Source organism: Cetorhinus maximus, chromosome 9 (assembly GCF_964194155.1).
Source record: "Cetorhinus maximus chromosome 9, sCetMax3.hap1.1, whole genome shotgun sequence".
In the NCBI taxonomy this organism is placed as follows: domain Eukaryota; kingdom Metazoa; phylum Chordata; class Chondrichthyes; order Lamniformes; family Cetorhinidae; genus Cetorhinus; species Cetorhinus maximus.
In genome coordinates, this window is record NC_135887.1 from 24709143 (window position 1) to 24732819 (window position 23677).

The 23677-nt window shown below is 40.0% G+C and overlaps 1 protein-coding gene across 2 annotated transcripts in view; it reads right to left on the reverse strand.

The window, feature by feature from the left end:
* Positions 1-23677, reverse strand: part of ywhae1 (tyrosine 3-monooxygenase/tryptophan 5-monooxygenase activation protein, epsilon polypeptide 1) — a 43699-nt gene that overhangs the window by 14358 nt on the left and 5664 nt on the right. For both annotated transcript variants that reach the window (XM_078548298.1, XM_078548299.1), the window contains exon 2: positions 307-506. In XM_078548298.1, coding sequence (XP_078404424.1) covers positions 307-506 — 200 coding nt within the window. The remainder of the gene's footprint in view (positions 1-306; positions 507-23677) is intronic.

The window sequence follows — 23677 nt, forward strand, 5'->3', positions numbered from 1 at the left end:
AGGAGTCCCATGTAGATCAACCGTGCCTGGACGGTATACTCCCTCTATCACCTTACTTGGTAGGGTACTGTTTCTCATATTTGCACTTTCTCCAATGCATGTTTTTGTGGGATGGTGATGGCAACATTGAATCGAACAGATTTTTTCCCCAAAAAGATACTGAAATATGAAAAGCCACCACCATAAACTCTGCCAGTTTCTTTGGAGGTTCAGTGATCACACCACTGCCAAGAAACACAACTGATTTATTGTCTGTTTTATCTATCTCTATAATTTGCCGGGGGGTGGCAAATCTTTTGACCTTACCGTTTTTCTGTATTCACGAATCATTTTTAGTTTGTCCTCGCCACCCTTGTTTTCCTCCTTTTGCTCAATACTGCTGATTATCCTCCAGGACGCTCTCCGTGCTCCGATCACATTTTTATAGGCCACAGACAGTAAATTCCTTTCTTCAACCGTCAACTCTACGTCCATGCCAGCTACCCTCTTCATTGACTCCACCATTTCTGTGTAACAGGAAAGAAACATAAATCAAAGTAACTAGTGATGATCAATGCATTGTGGGCTAATCCTTAAACTTTGCAAGTTTCAGGCTTCATTATTTTCAGCGGAAGTAGGAAGATTAATAGAACCAAAGTGCGAATGGTATTTGAACCCCAACTTCTGACTTCCTACAGTCAGAGTAACAAAGTAGATTTAGAGTAAAACTGCACACCAAATGCCATGCTCTCACAAACTCCTAAACTCAAGAAGCTAAACCAATCCATTTGTTGTTTCTCAGCTCAAATTTTGTTTATTTCCCAATATACCATTTTAGTAACACACACCATCTATGGTCCAGCTGCTACTCCATTTTAAATGTTAAAACATAATCCAATCCTTACTTGTTCATTTCATTTAACTGAATTCCTATGTAACGCTAATTAGACTTTCTTATTAACTTGCACTAGCAGGAAACTTGGTTTGCATTGGTTTGAACTAAACAAAATGTACAGAAAATCAGCAGGAACTGGTCTGTACCTGACTATCAGCCCACAGTAAAGAATTACCTGCGCAGTTTAAGCAGCAAGTCCAATCTTTACCTGTAATTTAGTTCCAGAATGGATAGACATTGCACAATTGACACCCCATAAAAAGGGCTGAGTGCACCACACCCATATATTGGTCAAATGCCTGCAGTTACTTTGCTTCAGTGCACAACAGCTCCACTATTATAAACTTTTACCAAGTACTCAAGGCTCCTTCTTCAGGGAATGAAGTTACACTTTCCACCCATTCCTCCCCAAATCTCCACCCAGACTATATTTACATAGTAATATTCCCACATACCAGGCTCTTCCCCAGCAAATACAGCTGGATAGGTTAGACCTACCACTTAAAACATACAGCACCAGATCTTATCCATTGCGAGCAGCTTTTTAAAAAAGCTATTAAATGCAGTTTGAGAATTGACGTAAATATAATATACAAAAAGTGTAGATAGCCACGCCATTGAGCAAACAATCACTCCCAAAATCTTCTAAACAGAAAAAGTCACACTTTCAACTCCCAACACAACCACCCAGCTCCACAGCTTTTAGTACCGAACAGGAAGATGCTTGGAGAAGTCTGGAATGGGCTAGCCATTGACCTCTAGACTGCACACAGCTAAGGAAGAAGTGCTGAAAAGCACTTCAAAAGTTGTATTTAGGACCAATAATTTTCCATGAATTAGACAAATTTGTTTTATAATTGTCATTTTATAACTGGTTTCATTCATTGCTTTCTAATGGTGAAATAAGTAAAACTCATTACATGGAATTGAGATTTTTAACCAATGTTCTGAAACTAGAATTTAGTTTCTGTCTGGGAAAAACATAAATCAGTGGCTTCAGTATTGTCACAATCTTTATTGATGATACTTTTATGCCCTTCCATATCAACAAACTTGGTTTTAGAGTAGTCCTTCTGCAAATGTTTGATCGGATTATCATCCTGATCCTGTCTACATGAGACCAGAAACTTTCAGGCCACCCGCACAGATCAGACAGGTGCTTTATTGCCTTGTATGAACCTTCCATTAGCTTTGGAAAAAGCTCTTAACCAAATATCGCACTGTGGTCAAATTTGCTCCATATTACAAGCAAGGCCAATTCAGAACAAAAAGAAACAGATTAGAATTTAGGACAAGCTATGTCCGTTTTGCTTCTGGTACCAATGTATATACAGCTACAGGATGATCCAAACCGGAGTCAAGTCTTGAGCTATCTACCCATTTGTTTCAAAGACAAACTGGAATCAGCTTTAGTGAACTTCTTGCAATGATATTTTTAACAGCTAGTGAAAAACACACAAAGATGGTTGGAATCAAACTCAATGTGCCAGAACCAGAGCTAATCTACAAGCTATCAAAAATCAGCAAATGAGAGTATGGTGCCTGGAATTTTCTTTCATATTGTACAAAGACTTGCGCCAATAGTGACAACTCTTACTACACAGGCCTCAAAACAATATAAAACTTTTTAACATTCAAATGTACACACCAGAAAAGTAACCAGTACTTCTAAGCCCCTTCACATACCAGCCATCAAAGGCAGCCATTCCAGTTAACAGGATTATAACTTAAGGACAGCAGAAAAGTGACTAATGAAGAGACATTAATGGGTCTAAGTCTGATCCAATAATGGCCTATTCGACTGAGTACTGATTAAGTGTGAGCACGTATATAGCCCTTTAGGATAAAACAGATTCTCAACTGAGAAGTAGCAGAGATCAGATAAGGGAAACAAAGCAAGTATTGCACAGGCCAGGCAGCAACAGTAAACAAATGTGCAAGTTCCAAAAGACATTCAGTACTCAAAAGGATTAATCTGTATTTTTTTACTTCAGTGATGTGTGCCCAGTGGCAAAACATATGCTTCAGCTTTGCTGTTGCAAATAGTTTACTGATATCATGATAATCAGGGCAATACTGCACATTACCTATCTTCATCAAAACAGTTGGACTTTCCAACGCAAACTGAAAATTAAGTTAATTTTTTCCCTCTATTGATCACAGGTGTATGTGAATAGCAAATCTTCATGTATGATCTTTTGACATTCGTGTCAGCAAGCTATTCTTGCAGCAGGGTACATTGCAGGCCAGCCTAACCATATAGTTAACAGCCAGCTGTACCAGCATCCAATTATACACCCAGAATTTTACAGTAAAATAGACATTCAGTTCATCCCACCTGTGCCAGATCTTATACAGCTATCTGCCATCACATTTCTCTCCATATTCTCATTTATTTCCTTCCCTTTTATAAATTAATAGATTCTTTCCACCATTCTTTTGGGTTAATGCTGTGTAAAAAAGGACACCTGCCTAATCCTTCCCCCATTCTTTTAATGTTAAATTTTTGCCTAATAACTGACTTACTAGTTACAAGAAAGCTTAATTTTGATTAACTTATTAAAATCCTTCATAATTATCAGGCCTCCTCTGAACCCCAAACATTAACGAAAACAGCCCGTTATTCAAGCTTCTCGTAACTAAAGACCCACCTTATCTCTACTGACAGTATCTCCTCTACCTTCTTCACAGCCTTCTTCAATAATAATCAGGAAAATTAACCTTGAATGCTTGATTCTCCTCTTGCCCCTACCCTCCTGTCAAGATCACCGAACATCAAGCCCAGATGTTGCTTTCTCTGCTGCCAAGACAAAGCTGGTTCAGACCTGGCTCAATATCATACCATGCAGTATATATGCAGCTCTTATTTTTAAGATTACCTATTCGACAAGCATTTTAGATGAGACACAGCTAGTTACAACTTCTAGAAAACATGAAATCTCAAAGGTGGAGGTAAAAGTTACAGGGGAAAATATTGTAGTCAATATAACTCACCACAAATTTACTTCATGAAACCAATTATATAAATAAGTCAGGGAGAAGGCATAGCTAACCCAAAAATGATCAAGGTGGGAATGGCTACTGTTGCAAATTCATGTACCAGGCTTTAATTGCCACTTGGTGTCACCAGCACACTTCAAATATTTAACAGATCAGTATTTACAAAACATGAGTCTAGAACTATATCAGAACCAAAAAAGGTAGCTGTGCGTATAATTACATATTGTCATAAATGCTTTAATCACAGAAAATAGTTCATCTTCAAGGACTAAGAACATTCTGGAAGAATGTGTGTTTTATCAGATGCTGTCCTTTAAAGGGTTAATGCAAGGACTCCGGCTGCTGCTGTTCCTGGAGAAGACAGCATTTTACAAGAAAAGGTAATTCAGCAGCTTTAAAGCAGCTGGAAACCTCTTGACCCTGCTGGACTGTTTACGAAAGGGTCACATGGTGGTTTATGGCCTTGAAAAATAACATGTCTGGAAAGCTGTTTTAAAAGCTGGCAGGCTGGTTTTGCTTTGGGGGGGAAAAGCAAAGGATCAACTGTTTGAGTAAAGACGACAACAGCTCCTGCAGCTCCAGGCCCAGTCAAAAGCAAAAAGCGAATGGAAGTTGCTCTGAAGTCGCTCTACGTTCTGAAGTCGACTGACTGCAAGTTTTCTGCAAAGTTCGCCTGGAAAATAGTGTAAGAGTTATCAATTGTTTTGCAGACCAGTGGAGACACCAACTATACAAACAGGGACACCATCATCTATCCTTTTCCTTTGAACCATTGTCTTTAACAGAATTCCTCTATTTTAGCTGAGGATGCACACTCGCATGCAAGTTAGGAGATTTAGAAAGTGTAATATACTCTCATATTTCATACGGTTTGTAAGTAAGCTTTGCCTCCTATTTGACAAGTCTCCTTTTATAATAAACTAATAATTTTGTTGCTTAGTGAAGAAACCTGGGCATTGAGTGGCCATTCTGAGATTCATTGGTAAAGCACATATTTGGCCATATAGCTAGCTGGAGAAAGCATTTAAATATATGTTGTGACCCATGAAGTAGTGGAACTCGGACAGTGCACTGCTCCCACCTCAGTCGTAACAATATCTAGAAAACATGGCTAAAGTTAACTTTGCATTTAAGCCAGAGACACTGTGTAGCAGACCCAGCCGGCCTGCTACCCAGCCTGTGAATTCTTCCACAACTTCACGTGGTTCTCCAATGGAGGGTTGCAAAGAAGCAAAAAACAATTATGGAAGCCTCGTGTATGCTCATTTTGAATGTATTCCTAAAAATTACTGGAGACAATACATTCTGTTGAGCTCACTATAACTTTGTTACGCATAGGAGTGTGCTGTTCATAATCACTGGTCCCATTCATATTGGTACACAGGAGACAAATTGTTTGTTCCAGATCACAGCTAAACATGTTTACATAGGGCATGGAGGGAACAGCTGCATTAAAATGTACAGGTAGCAAGGTTCTGGAGAAATTCAGTGGATAACAGTTTCCTTGGAGTGCAACAATCCTAAATTGAATATGATCAACGACAAAGTGTGACAATTGTAGGCTCGCCAGTCACAAAGAGAAACAAATAATCAACAGGAATACAAATACAACTGCACCCTAGTTTATTAGTGCATTCTATAGAAACAAATGTCACAAGAGATCTGCATAGCTGATTCATAACCACTCACTGCGTCTGTGAATGCCCCGCCCTATGACTCAGTGCTAACAGACGGAATTAAAGTAATCCAACAGGCCAGGCTACTTCCTCATTTTACTACACTGTAATCTGCAAATTGCCCAGACAATAATTGTATTGCTAATGCGGCAACTTTTTCCTTGTCCCAATACTCTGTACTAGGATACAATGCAGTCTTCATTTTAATACTCAACTTCCTACACTGTGAACCAAAACGGCTAAGTCTGAGTTGTTCCAACAGACAAATCAATGAACAGAACTATCAAGAAGCAAAAAGCCCATAAAATCATGTTAGTTTAAGAAATGTTCCCCATCCCTTGTCTGTCTCTCTCCACTGCCCTCTTGAAACATTTAACTCTTGTTGCATAGAATTCCAGATTGTCCTCCTGTAGCATGCACCTAATTTCTGTGTATGAGCACTGTCAGGATATTCAATCCCATATCACAGCAACTCCAAAATTCAGTACTTACTCCATTTGTAAGGAAATGCCTTTAAGGAAGATTTGTAGCTTTATAAAACTACCTCAGCTAAAAGACTTGACCCAGGACATCACCTTTTAACTGAAGGCCAAAAAGTGATGTGGCAACAGCTGAAATTTGTATTTCTAAGTCATCAAGTGAGAAGAAAAACCTGTGGCCTCACTCAAGAGACACAACACAAACAGAGAACTAGGAGCTCCCATGTAGTAGATTCAAAGCTTTACTCAATTTTCTCCTTTCCTAGCCTAAAGCTAGAAAGCGGCCACTCCCTAACATCTGTAGAACTGCAGTTCCAAACTTGTATCTTACCACTCCCTGTAACAGGAAAACTGGGTTTAGAAACCACCCTCAAACACTCCATTTTAACAAGCTGCTCCAACAGTCCTCACACAAAGCTTATTCCAAATCCTATTTGGCTTTATACTGCGAGAGGAATAAAAAATACGAGAATATATTAGAGTACCAAGTAAATTGCATGCTGATTTTGGGCTGCATCAGTACAGATGTAATCATAAGCCACAAACTTAAACCAAGAAATATCACCCATCACACTGCAAAAAAGAGAAATTCATCATATCCTACAGTAAGAACCAACTTCAGTTGGTGATATGGCCATATTGCCATTAATGGGGATTCAGTACATTTTTGAAAAGGCCAGTAACATAAAAAGCTGCAACAGTTTATAGGAACAGGTGGTCATTTAGCCTGCTCCGCTATTCAATGAGATCATACTTGATCTGGCACCTAACTCCATATATCTTTGGCCTTTGCCAAAGGGGAGGCGGTGGCGTAGCGGTATTGTCACTAGACTGGTAATCCAGAGACCGAAGGCAATGCTCTGGGGATCTGGGTTTGAATCCCACCACAGCAGATGGTGGAATTTGAATTCAAATAAAAATCTGGAATTAGAAGTCTATTGATGACCATGAAACCATTGCCAATTGTCATAAAAACCTATCTGGTTCACTAATGTCCTTTAGGGAAGGAAATCTGCTGTCCTTACCTGGTCTGACCTACATGTGACTCCAGATCCACAGCAATGTGGCTGACTCTTAAATGCCCCCTGATCAAGGACAATTAGGGATGGGTAATAAATGCTGGCCTACCTAGCGACGCCCACATCCCATGAATAAAAAAAACACCTTCGGTGAATAAAAATCTACCAATGCCATCAAATGTGCAAGATCCACTCCTTGCCACCTTGTTCCTTGTTTCTGCACCAGGTGAACTTCAGATATCATACACTGGCAAAATGAATGGTCAGGGTACAGTTGGTTCAAACAGCAGCAGCTGTCAATCCTTACACTTCTGAAATGTTTCCTACAGCTGCAGCCAAATGCATTTCTTTATTTATGCATATATTATTTTACTTAATCAGATTTGACAGCAGATTGGCAAAATTAGGTGTTCTATCACAAAAACCCATCCTTAGTTTGATGCAGGGATTAAGTTATGCTCTCATCTTGCACCTTACAGTAGCAACACCTGTTTCCTTCCTTCCTGTTTCCTAGGCCTTTATGCATAGTCACAATATCCCTGGTTCCAACTTGGAAATCAAATTTTTAGCAGACCCTAAAGAGAGACGAGTCCACAGATCCTTCCTCCAAACCAGCATAAAGTGCAGGCTGACACCACCAGTATTTCTTGCAACACTGCACAGCTCAGACTAAGGAAGGAAATGACCGTTGAAAACGAGTGCTAAATCCCCAGGCACTCACTCGCCTCAGGACAAATGCAAACTGCCTGTGATGGGCTCAACTTCGCCAACTGATAATCAGCAGGGTAACTGCAGTCATTCTTGGCAAGTGAAGAAATTTACATTTGCTGCAAATTTCATAACTTAAACTAGACCCTCATTTGACTAGCACATGGTGGAAACCTGTCACTTTTGACCCATCTATTTCAACAGATAGTTCTACCATTTCAATAATGGGTAAAATGTTCATTTTCCAAAGGAAGTTCACCTTGTCTATGCATTTCATTTACTTCCCTTTCTCATCTCTTTTAAAGCCAGCAAGTCCTTGCTGGGATGGGCCCAAATAGTCACTGTTCAGACTACAGACTTCAACAAGGAGTATTAGAAGGCTATTTAACTGTAGGGGGTAACAGAATACATCAAACTTTGAGAGACTGGGAGATATAGCTATCAAAAATGGGAAACTGCATCCAGGGCTCCAAAGACCAAGTGAACCACTACTGCTACCACTACTACTATTCTGGTTAACTCAAATCTGGGAACATCTTTACATACACAAACATTCACTGAATCAATAGAGGATCCTTGCAGGCAGATTCTAAAAGTGCACAGACTGACATTTATAGTTTGGTCAATTTCATTTTTGTTCAGGCAAACTGGGATGTGTTGGTGCCTTTAGTGTTATCAAGTCTCTTGCTAGCTGTGCAAACTATGGGGACTGAATGTAATTTCTCATTTATTACAAAATTAATCATGCCTGAGTTGCACAAAGCTGATCACACTAAAAGGAGAAATAGTCAAACTTTTCCCTAATGGTACCAGTTTCTGACAGATTAGCAAAGAACATTTCCACTGTCATCCAACTGCTTGATGTCATAATTAAGGAAACTTGTATATCAACCGGTCATGAAACTAGCATGCTATGTAAGACTGCAGTCATGACATTTGGCCTTCTGCAGAAGATTGTTGCAGTGGGGTTAAGCCTGATAAATCAGACAGATTTTACACTGGAATCAGAATTTCACTATGCTACACAAAGGCCCAAACTTATACAGATAGAGTTAAATTTGTTTTCTGTTCAGTCGAGTAGCAAAATATAAATTTAAACCCTAAAAGGGTGAAACTGTGTACTACTGGTTATCACTTATTGCAGCCAAACCTGCACTTTCATTCGATGTATTCTACCCTAGGGACTTCAGCTATCCAAATGTGATTCCCAGCAATTTGGTACTGGCACAACTGTTAATTTAGTCTTTTCACCCAAAAGAAACAGCATGTAAAGGATCATTGCAGTAAGTAACAAAACTCTCAAATGTAAAAAATGTCACCATTACATCTGCATTAATGACTATCAAAACTAAATACAAGCTGGTCAAGAATACAATGGGAAGACAGAATGCAGAATGATTCAGACAAGAATGACTCAACAAGGCAGATAAATTCAACAATGATTTGCTTTTGCATACAAAATGAAGAGAATGATGCAAGTATAGAACAAATGAGATTGAACTGACAGGAAAACTAAAAAAGGCAGTGATGGTTTATTCAGCACTCAATTTCTGGAGTAGTAGGTGTGGTTAAAGCAAATCAGGAATATTTTAAAGTCCTTGTACATATTAGCTGTTACAGGAAGTACATGCATACCTCGTGAAAACAGCATCATACCCCCTGACTCTGAACATTTTTACTAAGATCTGTTGGTCATTGAGAACAATAAAATACAATCGAACTATCTCCCTGTCCAACAGCAGCTAATATTGAACAGTTAGAGACTGATTTTCAGCAGCTGTAGCACCTCAGTTTCAAATAATGTGTACTGCCTGTAAGGAACATACCTTTTTATTTTCTGTTGGATTGTGGATTAAAATTACAATGGCTGCAGGTTGAAAGACTTGTCCACTGGAACAGGATGAAAGATATATATAATGTTGCAGCCCTGGAACAGAATGTGCCATGAAAGACAGGATGGTGTCGGAAAGGAATCCTGGACCAAGGGAGCTGCCTGACAACAGCATTTTAACTGGCTCCTGACCAGGTGACCAGGTTTTGAGAGCGAAGCAGGGGAGCTGAATAGCTCCTAGCCTGAAAGGAACAAGACCTAAAACCTCTTCCTCCTGTGTGTGGAAGATTCCAGTAATTCCAAAATAGCTAGCTGGCTTTTTCTTCTCATATCTTGATAGCCTGCTCTCTCTCTCTGAAAACCCCTGTCAAGAGGCAATGGGGAAAATCACTGTCAGACATTGAAAGGCAAGTGCTCAACCAGTGAATTAAATAGTGAAAGTGCTGGAAGATCACCTCGTGTAATCGACAAGAACTGAAAGAAATTTGGAAGACATCGAATCTCGTTCTCTGGAATTGGTGCTAATTAACTGTTTTATCCCACCCTTAAAATCCATGTTCCTGTGTGTCTTGTATGTGTGTGTGGGTGTGTGTATAGGGATTTATGGGGAAGAGTTTAGGTTATAGAGTTAGAAATTAGCAGTTTATATTTCTTTCTTTTGCCACTGGTTAACAACAGTCTGTTCAAAAAAGTTATGTATTTATTAAGTTTACAAGCCTGGTGCTTGTATTCCGTTAACCTAAATTAAACAGACAGGTAGAAGTGGGCCAATCTGGTGGTTTGATAAAGCTTTTTCACATTTGTCACAGCTCAGGGAACAGTGGGGCTTGATATTTCAGTGCGTAGTGCACTGTAGTCCCCGGTGAGTCGTGACAAAGTTTGGGGGCCCGACCGAGATATTTTGGAACAAAAGACAGCGACGATTGGGGTGTAGATTTAGTAAGTAAAAAGCTAAAAGGAAACACCACGTTTGTACTGTCAAAAATAAGATGGCACTGGAAACTGCTAAAGCTTTCCTTCAAGTGGAAGACATGTCCCTGATGATTTTACAAGGGACCCCAAAAGCCAGGTTAATCGAATTGGCAAGTTAGTTAAGAGTAGGATTGCCTGCCAAAGCAAGGAAGGCAGAGATAATCGAAGAGACGGCACAGCATTTGAAACTGCAAAGAAGACCCGAGAGACCGAGTTCTTCAAGGTGTGGTTCACTGGAATGGGCTCAAATTCAGTTGCTATTAAAAAAACTGGAACTAGAGGCAGAAGAAAAAGACAAGGAAAGAGAAAGGGAATTCCAAAGCGAACAGGCAGAAAGGAGAAAGAAAATGAGAGGGAATTAGAAAAAGAAATGGAATGGGAAATGGAAATGCAAATGCGAAAACTTGGTATCCAGAGGGAATTAGAAATGGCAAGGTTAGAAATGGACAAACAAACTTGAACAGGAACAAAGAGAAAGACAGAATTCAGGCTTAAAATGCTGGCAGTTAAAAAAAAAAGCACCAGTAGGTGAGGCAGGACTTGTTTCCAGATCAGAACCCAGTAGGGAAATGTTTAAATTTGTACAAGCTCTTCCGAAGTTTGAGGAAAGGGACGTTGAAGCATTCTTTATTTCATTTGAGAAGATAGCTAAACAGATGAACTGGCCAAAAAGCAAAACTGAACATAGCCCATGCAGAGTAAACTGACAGAGCACACGAAATTGATGCTTCGCTGTCAGAGGAGGTTTCTAGGGGTTATGATGTGGTGAAAAGAGCCATTTTGAGTGCATATGAGTTGGTCCCTTAAACACAAAAGTTTTGAAATTTAAGGAAACAGCCTGGGCAAACTTACATTGAATTTGAAAGGATTAAGCAAAATAGTTTTGACAGGTGGATACGAGTATTAGGAGTTGAAGCTACGTATGAGGTTCCCAGTGAGTCGTGACATGGCCTAGCAAGCAAGAGCAAATACAACATAGTTCCTTTGAAAGTCTAGCAATGCATGGACACTTCACGATGTAGCGTTATGCCACATAAATTGAGTTTAATTTCAATTTGTAGACTCTGCTGAGTCAGCTGACCTCAACTGAGGCAATATTGAGGAGTCTACAAATAAGCCTCAGTGCCTTGAAGGTGGGCCTGCTCAATTTCCATAGTCACACTTGCTCAAAATGCACCTTGATATCAGGTTCAGTTGTGATGCCCTGAACAATTGAACAGTCTGCAATTATTTTAACTTCACACACGGAGTGGCTACAAGGAAGAGGTAACTGAAGGCTGATGGTAAACATGTAACTGTTTGCTAGCAACAACCACCACCTTCATGGAGAACAGTTGAAAAATATCAAAACAAACAGGATACTTCACAATGTGAAATTAGAAAAGATTTCTCCGCCTTCCCCCGCCTCAAATGCAAGTTTCAAGATATCATCTCCTTTTCAGTAAACACCAGTTATAAAAGTACTATACTGAATGAAAGCAGCACATATCCTTGGGAGACAAAGTTGCATTTCCAGTATTTCCCTGCTGCTCGGCTTCAAAGCATTATACAATAGTTACATAATTCTGTTGCCATTCTATATGAAATTTGTCACAAACTGGAAGTTCAATTCTTTTGGACTACAGATAGATCTGGTCTATTAGCCCATCAATACCATAATGATTTCTATGATGACTGACCTTTGGGGAGGATAGAGGGAACATATAAGATGAGTTTCAAAGCTTTCAAATGAACATTACCTCCTTGAAATGTCGATAATGACAATCTGCAGGGTGCAAAGCCAAAACATTAACATTAACTTTACAGATGAATTTAAAAATTAATTCTTGGGTTTTGGGCATTGTTTTATTGCTATCTCCAAATGCCTTCAAGAAGACAGTGGTGGGCTTTCTTGGAACCGTTACAGTCCTTATGAAAGTGCTTCCACAGAACTGTTACGTAATGAATTCCAGGATTTTGACTTGGAGGCAATAAAGGACCTGACTAATTTGCTGTATTTTTTGCTTTTTAGTTCCACCATTGTGAAATATTCCTAACTACTGGGTTAACACTCCAACCAAGAGGCCATTTGTCATAGGAAGATTTTAAATTTTAACAAGTAATAGATTAACAAAGATTCACAAAGTTCAAAACACACATCAAACAAACTAGTAGATAATAAAATTAATATATTAAGCCAGAAGTTAACAGGTTTTACAGAAATTAGTCTGCCATTTTATTTCCAAGCCTTTGATGAGATCAAAACTTAATTATCATTACCAGCTGCTGAGTTTCACAACACAATTCTTAGCTGTTTTATGAGAGTATTTCTGATCTTAGGTTTCCATTCTCCCAATTCCCCATTCCCATAAAATGTTAACTCCCTTCACCCATTCAGATATCCTGATAGGCACACAGCCTGCTCTCAGACAAACCATCTGTGGGGGCTGGGCACCCGGAACTGGAAAAGCATGATTCGCCTCTTTTTAATTTTGCCAATTATCTGTCCTTACACTAGCTCTTGTGATGGGAAGTTGTACACTATGAGCAGACAGATTCATTAATGTTACAATGTTTAAGGTGTCATTTTCAGGCATACTATAATTGTGGCCAAACTTACATCAGTTAGACTGCTGGGTGTTTCACAACTTTTGCAGATTTCTGAAAATCTCAGATCCATTATACTTCATTGAAGGCCTAAAGAAAAAAGTCACAGAAATTTTGCAACTTTTCTGTGTAAAGTATCTCGGGGAGAAAAATGGGTGCCAAAGGTGGGATTATTTCTGAACAGAATATTTCAAGCAATTCATCACTACTGCAATATTGGCAACAAATCAGAAGTAATCCACAGCTTTCAAGTATCTGGCTTTAATGTTATTTCTGCCATTAAAAAATCCTAGTGGCATTGACTGAAATAACTTACCTGCAAGGCCATTGGGGCTGGTTTCAAATGACTGTACCTGATTAAATGTATAACTGCAGGATGTTTGCATACAATTACAAGTAAATACGTTGAGGCTGCTGAATGCTAAAAACCCTGATGTATTAGCTGCAGTTTTTAGAATCAGAAATAGGCGTTGTTTAATCATGATTTTTGAATAGCCCTCTTACTGTGCATGAATAAACTTACAATTACACCCAAGCATTGCTACAAAACGGAGCCATAAAACTCTGCACCCTTTATACAGAACAACAAATTTACAACAGCAACATCTAATTCACTGATCTGGTTTTGAATGCACAGGATTTTACTCCAAATTTCTCTGAGGATCATGAGTCTGAGAAATTCTCTTCCCCGGAGTGTTGGAGGCAGGAACATTGAATATTTTTAAGGCAGAGTTAGACTGACTCCCTTGTAAGTTGAGAATCTGAGGGTTTGGGGTGGGGAAGGGGGTAGGCAGGAAAGTGAGTTGAGAGCACAATCAGATCAGGCATGATATTATCAAATGGCAGAGGAAGCTTGAAGGCCTGAATGACCTACTCCTGCTCCTAATTCATATGTTTGTACATTCGTAAATATTCATCCTTAAACAAGATGGCATAGTTAAAACAGTTGAAGAGCACAACAAGGATTTTTTGAAAAAAAAACACTGGGTTTGGTTGGAATAAAAGCTTTGCACTTGTGAACTGCATCTGAATTTTGCTCAGAGGTGAGGTGAGAGTGACTGCCCTTGATATCAATGCAGCATTTGACTGAGTGCGGCATCAAGGAGCCCTAGCAAAACTGGAGACAATGGGAATCGGGGCAAAACTCTCCGCTGGTTGGAGTCATAACTAGCACAAAGGAAGGCAGCTGTGGTTGCTGGATGTCAACATCTCAGTCCCACATAGCTGTAGGAATTCCTCAGGGTAGTGTCCTCATCCCAACCATCTTCAGCTACTTCAATACCTTCCCTCCAACACAAGCTCAGAAGTGGGGATGTTTGCTGGTGATTTCACAATATTCAGTGCTACTCATGACTCCTCAGATAGTGAAGCAGTCCATGTCTAGATGCAGCAAGATCTGGACAATATCCAGCCTGGGCTGATAAGTGGCAAGTAGCCTTCGTACCACACAGTTCATACCAGACAATGACCATCTCCAACAAGAGAATCTAACCACCTCACGTTGACATTCAATGGCATTACCATCACTGAATCCCCCACCATCCAGGACAAAGCAACCCGCTTGATTGTTACCACCACCTTAAATGTTCAATCCCTCCACCTCTGACGTAGTGGCAGCAGTGTGTACCATCTACAAGATGCACTGCAGCAACTCACCAAGTCATCTTTCAAACTCATGAGCTCTACCACCTACAAGGACAAGGGCAACAGGGGCATAGGAACATAATCCACCTGCAAGTTCCCCTCCAAGCCACACACCATCCTAATTTGGAAGTATATTGCCTTTCCTTCACACTCACTGGGTCGAAATCCTGGAACTCCCTTCCTAACAGCACTGTGGGCATACCTATAGCACATGGACTACAGCAGTTCAAGGCGGCAGCTCACCACCACCCTTCAAGAGCAACTGGGGATGGACAATAAATGCGGGCCTAGCCGGCGATGCCCACATCCCATGAAAGAATAAAAAAACTGCTAGACTAGATTTGTTTGTTAGCTGTAAGGGTTGTTGACATTGTAAAGATGCTCAGCTGGAAAATTAATTACACAGATTGTAGAGATTCTAAGGCTTGTATTAAAGCAAACTTTAAACTGAGTGTCTGAAGCATCCGACATACACATTCAAAAAGCAGGAAGCATGAGTATCAACATTAAAGGAAATACAAGTTGGTTTTTAATCAGTTTAACACATGTTCACTAAGTGTTTGGATCATACTGGAGTCACAGAAAAGCTTAGTCAGAATGTTTTATCAGTAACTTGGAAGACTTGCACACTAAAAGCAAACTTGAAAAGCAAACTACACCCAGGCTTGATAATTCATCACTCCCAAAACATTCCAGTTTGTGAGATCTTACCACTCAAAAGCTGCTTCTAATGATGTACACCTCTCATTTCAAATATAAAGCCATGCTTAGTACCAGAAGATTAATGCTTAAAAGCTCAATTCCACAATGCCCAACACCATTTCAGTTAGACTATTATTAGATTTCCTTAAGCTGTCTAATTACTCTGTGTACATTGTTTTCATTAGGTAGATCTTTGCAATATTCATCATCAATGCATTTATAAAAGGTAGTCAGTCACTAGTTAAAGCCGAATCACTCTGAATTTATGTATCTTAAATGCATAATACAAAGTCCATATTTAAATATCAGTAGTATATAGGATCCAAGAGCAAATTTAAAATGACTGGGTTGCATTTTGTAAAGTTTCAAAACAAAGGAACATGAAGGCACAGTGAATTCTGCATAGAAAACCAAGAGTGAGGAGATAATTACAAACAAATTTTAAAAATCCACATCTAATTGCAACATTTCTTAATGATGTATCGTTTCAAAGGGAACCTCAGACATTGCACTCCCTTTTATAATCATAGCTCCAAATACTTGCCAACTTTCAGATTACATATGGTTGGTATTTTCAGGAAATGCCTTTAACCAAATTAATAAAGTTTAGTCACTTATGTAAAAGGTATCCATTTCCACAGCTCTAATCAGTACCTCTGGATCTAAGTTGAAAAAAGAGCTGCCTCTTCCTACCACCTCCATGTTAATCTGATGGGCCATATTAGAGTTTAGAAGCTAACAGAGCTGAATAATTTGAATTCCCAGGAATATAACTGCGGAGATCAGCAAAAGGGAACAGGCTTACAGCTCGTGGCTCAGCTGCGTTTTATCGAAACATTCTTGATGTCCTGCCTTCCTTTTTCACCTACCCTACTACTTGCAATTTTCTGAAAGCACTAACAACTATTATCTCTGACCAGTACCACGTCATTGGGTTTCCTTCAAATTGAAAACCAATTTGAATAATGATTAGAAATTGCTACAGGAAAAGAAACTGCTTCTTACAATGTTAGTGTATAACACTAGTACAAGCTGTGCAGTAGAAATTAATGAGATATTCAGGACCAAAAAAGGTCTCGACTGATGACCTCAGGGAAAATGCAAAATAGCAATAAGATTAACTATGCATCAGAACTGAAAATTAATGGCTGAGTCTTTAAACAGACTAGCCCAGTTAATCCTAAATGTACAAAGATTAGGTAGGAGCGTGAGGACAGTTTTCCTAAACTGGATATTAAAAAATCTCCTGGTCTCAGAGTAAAGGCACTCCTAATATGGGATGGAAGAAATGACAGCAAGTTGGCAATTTTTCTCAAAGTTGTAGTAACCACAGACTCCAATTAGCAAAGACCTAAAGGAGCAGTGTGTTGTGGTGGTGGCCACAAATACAAAAGGCTAAAACTTTTTAATTTTTCTTTCATGGGATGTTGGCATCATTGGCAAGACCAGCATTTGTCATCAATGCCTAATTGCCCTGGTTGCGATGAGCCATTTTCTTTAAACACTGCAGTCCATGTGGTATAGGTCCAACCAGTGCTGTTAGGGAGTTCCAGGATTTTGACCCAGTGACAACTGAAGGAACTGCACTGCATCTGCTGCCCTTGTCCCTCTAGGTGGTAGGGATCACAGGTTTGGAAGGTGCTGTCAAAGAAGCTTTGCCAGGATGCTGCAGTGCATCTTGTAAATGGCACAACTACTGCCAGTGTGCCAGCAGTGGAGGGAGTGAGCGAAGGTGGTGGATGGGGTGCTGATCAAGTGGACTAATTTGTCCTGGATTGTGCAAAGCTTCTCAAGTGTTGCTGGAGCTGCACTCATCCAGGCAAATGGAGAGTATTTCATCACAGTCCTGACTTGGCTTTGGGGAGTTAGACGAGTTAATTGCTGCAGAATTTGCAGCCTCTAACTTGCTCTTGTAGCCACAGTATTTATATGGCTTGTCCAGTTAAGTTTCTGGACTTTGGTGGCCTGCACAATGTTGATGGTGAGACATTCAGCAATGGTAATGCCACTGAATGTCGAGGGAAGATGGTTAGATTCTCTTTTGGAGATGGTCTTTGCCTGGCACTTGTGTGATACAAATGTCACTTACCACTTATCAGTCCAAGCCTGAATGTTGTCCATGGATGTGGACTGCTTCAGTATCTGATGAGTTGAGAACGGTACTGAACAGTGGAATCGCCAACAAACATTCCCCACTTCTGACCTAATGATGGAGGGTAAGTCATTGATGAAGCAGCTGAAGGTGGCTGAGCCTGGAATTCCTGCAGTGATGCCTGGGGTTGAGATGATTGGCCTCCAACAAGTATTATTGACTTTGCAAATATTCGTACGTCAACTCAGCCCAAAAGTATCCCCCAGAGAAGTATTTAATAAGATGCCTCACCTCAAAGTAATGTTGAGGCAAGTTTCAAAATAGAACAAGCCCCGATTCAAAAATTGGCGTGATTGTATTTCTAGACTAAAACATTCCAGAAATTACAATCATGGGCAAGTAACTATATAAAAACTCAAACACTGTTACATTGTAACAATTTAACATTTAATTTGGTGTAGCATCACCCTGCATCCAACATTTCATCTATAGCGTGATCGGTGTTGCCTGTAACTTGGAAAGTTACTCTATCACTACAAAAATAGCTGCCTACATCTGTAAGTGGGATAAATTTAACAGTAGCAGAATTTCTACTGGTAAATATACTTGAACATCCAATTTGTCTGCAACAGTTTCTGAAGGGTGTTTTATAACAGGGAATGTTAGCCTCAATTCTCATCTTCTCGCTGCTCTTAAGTGGGACATTGTAACCACATTCTGCCCTTTTCTAATAAAAATTTGGTCTACAGGTCATACCCAAGACTCTCCTTCCTGAATCATTAGCTTCCAATAAGACAACTGCTCTCAAGACTGAGTTTCCAAACGAGCTCTTCTTTAGTATTGCTGAAAAAAGACATCTTGTTGAAGCTGTTCATCTTGCGCTCATCAGGACAATCGCAAGAATACCAATGTCAGGAGAAGCAACAACTTCATGCTGTACGAATAGAGTGTGCAAGCCCAAGAGCGTCACTTTCCTTGAAAAGTGCCCAGTTTACCTCTCATTATCCTGGAAAGGCAAGATATACCAAAAATTTGAGCAACAGGTGAAGCTAGCTGTTTCACGCTGCTACTAAACAGTAGCAACACGAGTGGCATTCGCCACTAACAGGATGCTACTGTCAAGCCAAAAAGACGTTCTGCCTATCGCACAAATGAGTAATGTGGGATATGAATTTCATTGCCAGTGTAATGTTGGGTATGTAAGCCGTACGTCCCAATGACTGGCGGATCATATCAAACAGCATGTCCCTTCCGTTGTTCCCAAGGGGCAGGGTACAGGCCGTACCCAACCAGCCCTTGTTTGCAAAACTCAGAACAGTGCCCAACATTAGATGTGATTGTGCAATTCGACATTTGCTAAATAATGCTATGTGCTAAAAATTACACTGACAACCAATTTAACATTGTCAGTCGGGCACGTGCATTTGCATGTACTGGAAGATACATATATTGATACACAGGGCCCTGTTCTTTGCAGACAGAAAGAACACGTGTACACAGTGCACCTGTTTCAGCCAAACAAAATAAGTGAGACAGCCATTAATAACAGAAAATGCTGGAAAAACTCAGCAGGTCTGACAGCATCAAAAGCAAGTGATCGCCGTTCGCTGGTTCATTCCTCATGGCAACGCCTTGACCAGAGTCAAGCTGGTTTAAATTTCAAACAATGCTTGGTAATTAACTTCCAGTCACCATTAACTGGTGTATTGTCCATGGCAATGCTTCTACCAGAGTCCACTTGCCAATCAGCACACTCTTCTCATGCAGTATAACATTACTTCTTCAGAGAGGGCATTTCTTGAAGAGGGGTGGCAGTCAATTAAACACAGAGATAAAAACAAAAAGCTAAAAGCTACTGCGGATGCTGGAAATCCAAAACAAAAACAGAATTACCTGGAAAAACTCAGCAGGTCTGGCAGCATCGGTGGAGAAGAAATCAGTTAACGTTTCGAGTCCTCATGACCCTTCGGCAGAACTGAGTATAGTTAGGAGAAAGGTGAAATATAAGCTGGTCTAAGGTTGGGGGGGGGGGGGGGGGGGAGAGAAGTTGAGGGTGGGGTGATTGTGGGGATAAGCAAGCAGTGATAGGAGCAGATAATCAAAAGATGTCACAGACAAAAGGATCAAAGAGGTGTTGAAGGTGCTCATATTATCTAAGAAAAGTGCTAATTAAGAATGGAAGGCAGGATACTCAAGGTACAGCTCTAGTGGGGGCGGGGTGGAAAGACTAACAAAGTTTTAGTTTTAGATTTGTTGCTTCCCTGACATTGGGATTCTTGAGATGCCTGCAACCATCAGAGCACTTCCCGAGCCCCCACTGTTAATAAAGACCACTGGAATAGCAACTGTCTAACAGACCCTCCTTCAGCAGATACTGATATAAAAGAAATAGGCAACTTCTCATAAAAAATGCAATGATGCAGCCAATAAACAGCATTCTATATTAGACCACAAACAGTTAAACCACCATGGGCCTGAAACCACTGGTCGTGCTTCATGAAACTGACCCATCAAAATTATTTTTCCGCACTACCTGTTCATCAAAAAGCTTTTTAGACACCATTAATTTAACAGGCAGGGCACGTGGCATGATTACCAGCCAACACCTATCCAGGTTACAAAACGAACAGGACATCTTTCTTTTACAACAGTTGACTCAGTGCCTTACTTAGGCAATGGAAGAAAATCACTAGATGGGATATTTGCACATTTCACAGGTATACTACTGCAATCATTCTGATGACAGACCATGTCATCAATGGGTGGCACTCACAAAGCAATTTATGATCAACTTCACTTAGTTCCATTAGTAAAACTCATGTTTAGGTTATGATATAAAAATAGTGAGCACCCTACCCAACTTCAGTGGGTCATCTTATATAAAATAGAAGATCGCTTCCAGATTCTGAACTATAACCCATGACAGGACATCATCTCCCTGGCTGTCTTGTGCAAGATCCAGTTACCCAGAAAAGTCCTCTTTCTCTTTTTTAAAATCTCTCCCCTCAGAAATAAAGTTTTCCAACAGAATGAATGGGAATGAGGAATCCTCATTTACCTAAATGAGTGAACAAGTTACATAGTCACAAGAGGGAAAACAAAATTCCAATCAGCATATCAACCACGTCTCACCTTGAAATCCTTGTAATCAACTTTAGGCGGACAGACAGATCTGACACTGGACAAAAAAGATGTCAGATGAAGTTGTGTGTAGAAAGGTGAAGTGATACGTTTTGGGAGGATGAGGAGAGCACATACACTACTTGGCAAAATCTTGGGCTTAAGATACATTTTTAAGGGTGGGAGCAGAAGGTGATCAATATAAATTGATAAAGTATGATAAATGCAAGTTAAATACAAAACAATAGGATCCTATATTCTATAAATAGCAGCACATGCTAGAGAATATTAATCTTATATTAATCAGAATAGCATCCAGTTCTTGGTATCATACTTGGATTATTAATTTCATGGCAAGATTCAAAAGAGGTTCACTACCAATACTCGGAATGACAGTTTAAAAGATTATAGAAACTAGAACCCCAAGTAGAAAATAAAGCAGCAGATATTAAGCAGAGAGGCTAGTAGCAAGAATTATGGAGTTTTGATAAGGTCAGGAAAGTGATTATATGGCATAAATTTACCTTCAGAATAACAGATGGGAAAAGTTAGTTTTTTTTACTTAAAAACTTCTAGGTTATTGTATGTCCAACCAAAAGTATTGTCGAAAGCAGAATCCATAATGCAAAAACTGGCCAAATCGTGAAAAGCACGTGGTCAAATCGATAATTCTGAACTCTCCACATGTATACTGGGCCAAATGGACATCTTTGTAAAATTCTGATTCTAGGACTCCACACCCCTCCTGCCAAACTAATACAGTTGTTTGCTTTTAATCCACGGAAAACACGAAGCAGTCTCTTTCGATCGCTTCTTCCACACTAACCTACCTCCATTATTCCATCTGTTCACCCATGACCACGTTCATCAGCTTTCAGACTGCATGTCCTGTGTTCACAACCTCCAAATTCTTGTAAAGGTTGAATCACAACAGCTAAATCTCAATTCCCTTACATAAACAGGAACAATTTGTAATCTCTCGGCTCTCCAAAGAGTCTCTTCACACCTCTCACCAATTCAAGAAACAGCTCCCACCTGTTACTTTTGATGACTATTCTAGTGCCACACCCCATGCCACCTTATTACTGATTCATCATCTCCTCCGATCTCAAGCAGAAACAAACTCCCTTCTTCAAGATTTAAAACTGAGAAATTTATCTAGCGCAATCTCTCCTCTCTACCGTAACCTTCAAACATTTAAAATCTTACGGATCATTTCCTGATTTACCTCCTCCCTTTCAAACTTAATGATCTGTGCTATCAGCATTGATACTTACCTACTTGATTGCTAATAATGGCTCACCAGGACTCACTGTTAGCTAAAAGGCAGAGGCCAGATCCTAGTCTCTCTGGAGAGAATCTGTTTATATTGCACTTATAATAAGCTAAAGAGTTGTGACAAATATTTAACTGGGATGCAAACAGGTGAATTGATTCTCACATTAAATTAAGCACTGGCAGGGTACAGAAACTGGTGATTTATAATACGGATCAAAATGACCCAAATTTGATTTGGAAACTTAGCAAGGTACAGTAGTATAGTTTGTATGTGTATACAAAAAAGCAGTGATAAATGAATAACGATCACTTAGCCATTGAACTAGAAAACTGGCAAATTCCACTATACAATCGACAACTTGTATTTATATAGCACCTTTAAAGTAGAAAAAAAGTCCCAAGGCTTTTCAGGAGGGTCAAAAAATTTGACATTGAACCATAAGGAGATATTAGGGCAGATGAAAAGGCACCTATTTTTTTTCTTACAGAGGTGGAGGGATTTAGAGACGGAATCCCAGAGCTTAGGGCCTCAGCAACTAAAGGCGCAGTTGCCTATGGTGCAGCAATTAAAATCAGAAGTCAGAATGGGAAGGAGGCAGAGATGTGAGCGCTGTTGGGCTGGAAGAGATTTAAAAAAAGGAAAGGGCCAGGCTATGGAAAGATTTGAAAAGAAGAATGAGAATTTTAAAATTGAGGTGTTGATCAGGAGCCAATGTAGATCAGCAAGCACTGGGGTGATAGGTGAATGGGGCTTTGCGCAAGGACATGGGCAGCAGAATTTTGGACATTTAGTTTAGAGGCAAGAATGTGGATCACTGGCTGGGGTGCTTTGAAATAATCAAGTCTAGAGTTAACAGGCATGGATGAGGGTTTCAGATGCACGGAGGCAGTGTCAAGCAATGTTACAGATGTAAATAGGCAAGTTTATATATAAGGCACAGGTGTGTGATCAGAAGCTCATCTCAGGATCTAAAAAGACACCAAGGTTGCAAACAGTCAATTCAGCCTCAGGCAGTGGCTGGGGAGAGGATGGAGTCAATGGCAGGGAAGTGTGTTGGGGGTGGGGGGGGGAAACGACACCACCAAAGACCATGGCTTCCCAATAGTTAGTTGGGGGAAACTTCTGATCATCCACTATTGGATATAGGACAAGCATTCTGACAATTAAGCAACAGTAGAGGGGCCAAAAGAGATGGAACATAGGACTTAAAGCCAAATGGCCTACTCCGCCATTCGATAAGGTCATGGCTAATCAGATTGTGATCTCAATTCCAATTTCCTGTCTGTCCCCATAACCCTTGGCTCTCGTCAATCAAAAGTCTAACTAACTCTGCTTTGAATAAATTCAATGACCCAGCCTCCACCTCTCTCTGGGGAAGAGAATTCCACATACTGACAACCCTCCGAAAACATTACTTATCTCAGCTTTAAAAGGCAGACCACTTATTCTTAAACTGTGTCCCCTGGTTCTCGTCTCCCTAATAAGAGAAAACATCTTCCTGGTATCCACCCAATCAAGTCCCCTCAAGATCTTATGTTTCATTCAATAAGATCACCTCTCATTCTTCTAAACCCAATAACCCATTCAATCTTTCTTCATAAGATAAGCCCTTCATCCCAGCAATGAGTTGAATGAACCTTCTGAGCTGTTTCTAACAGTTATATCCTTTTTTTCAAAAAAGACGACCAATACAGT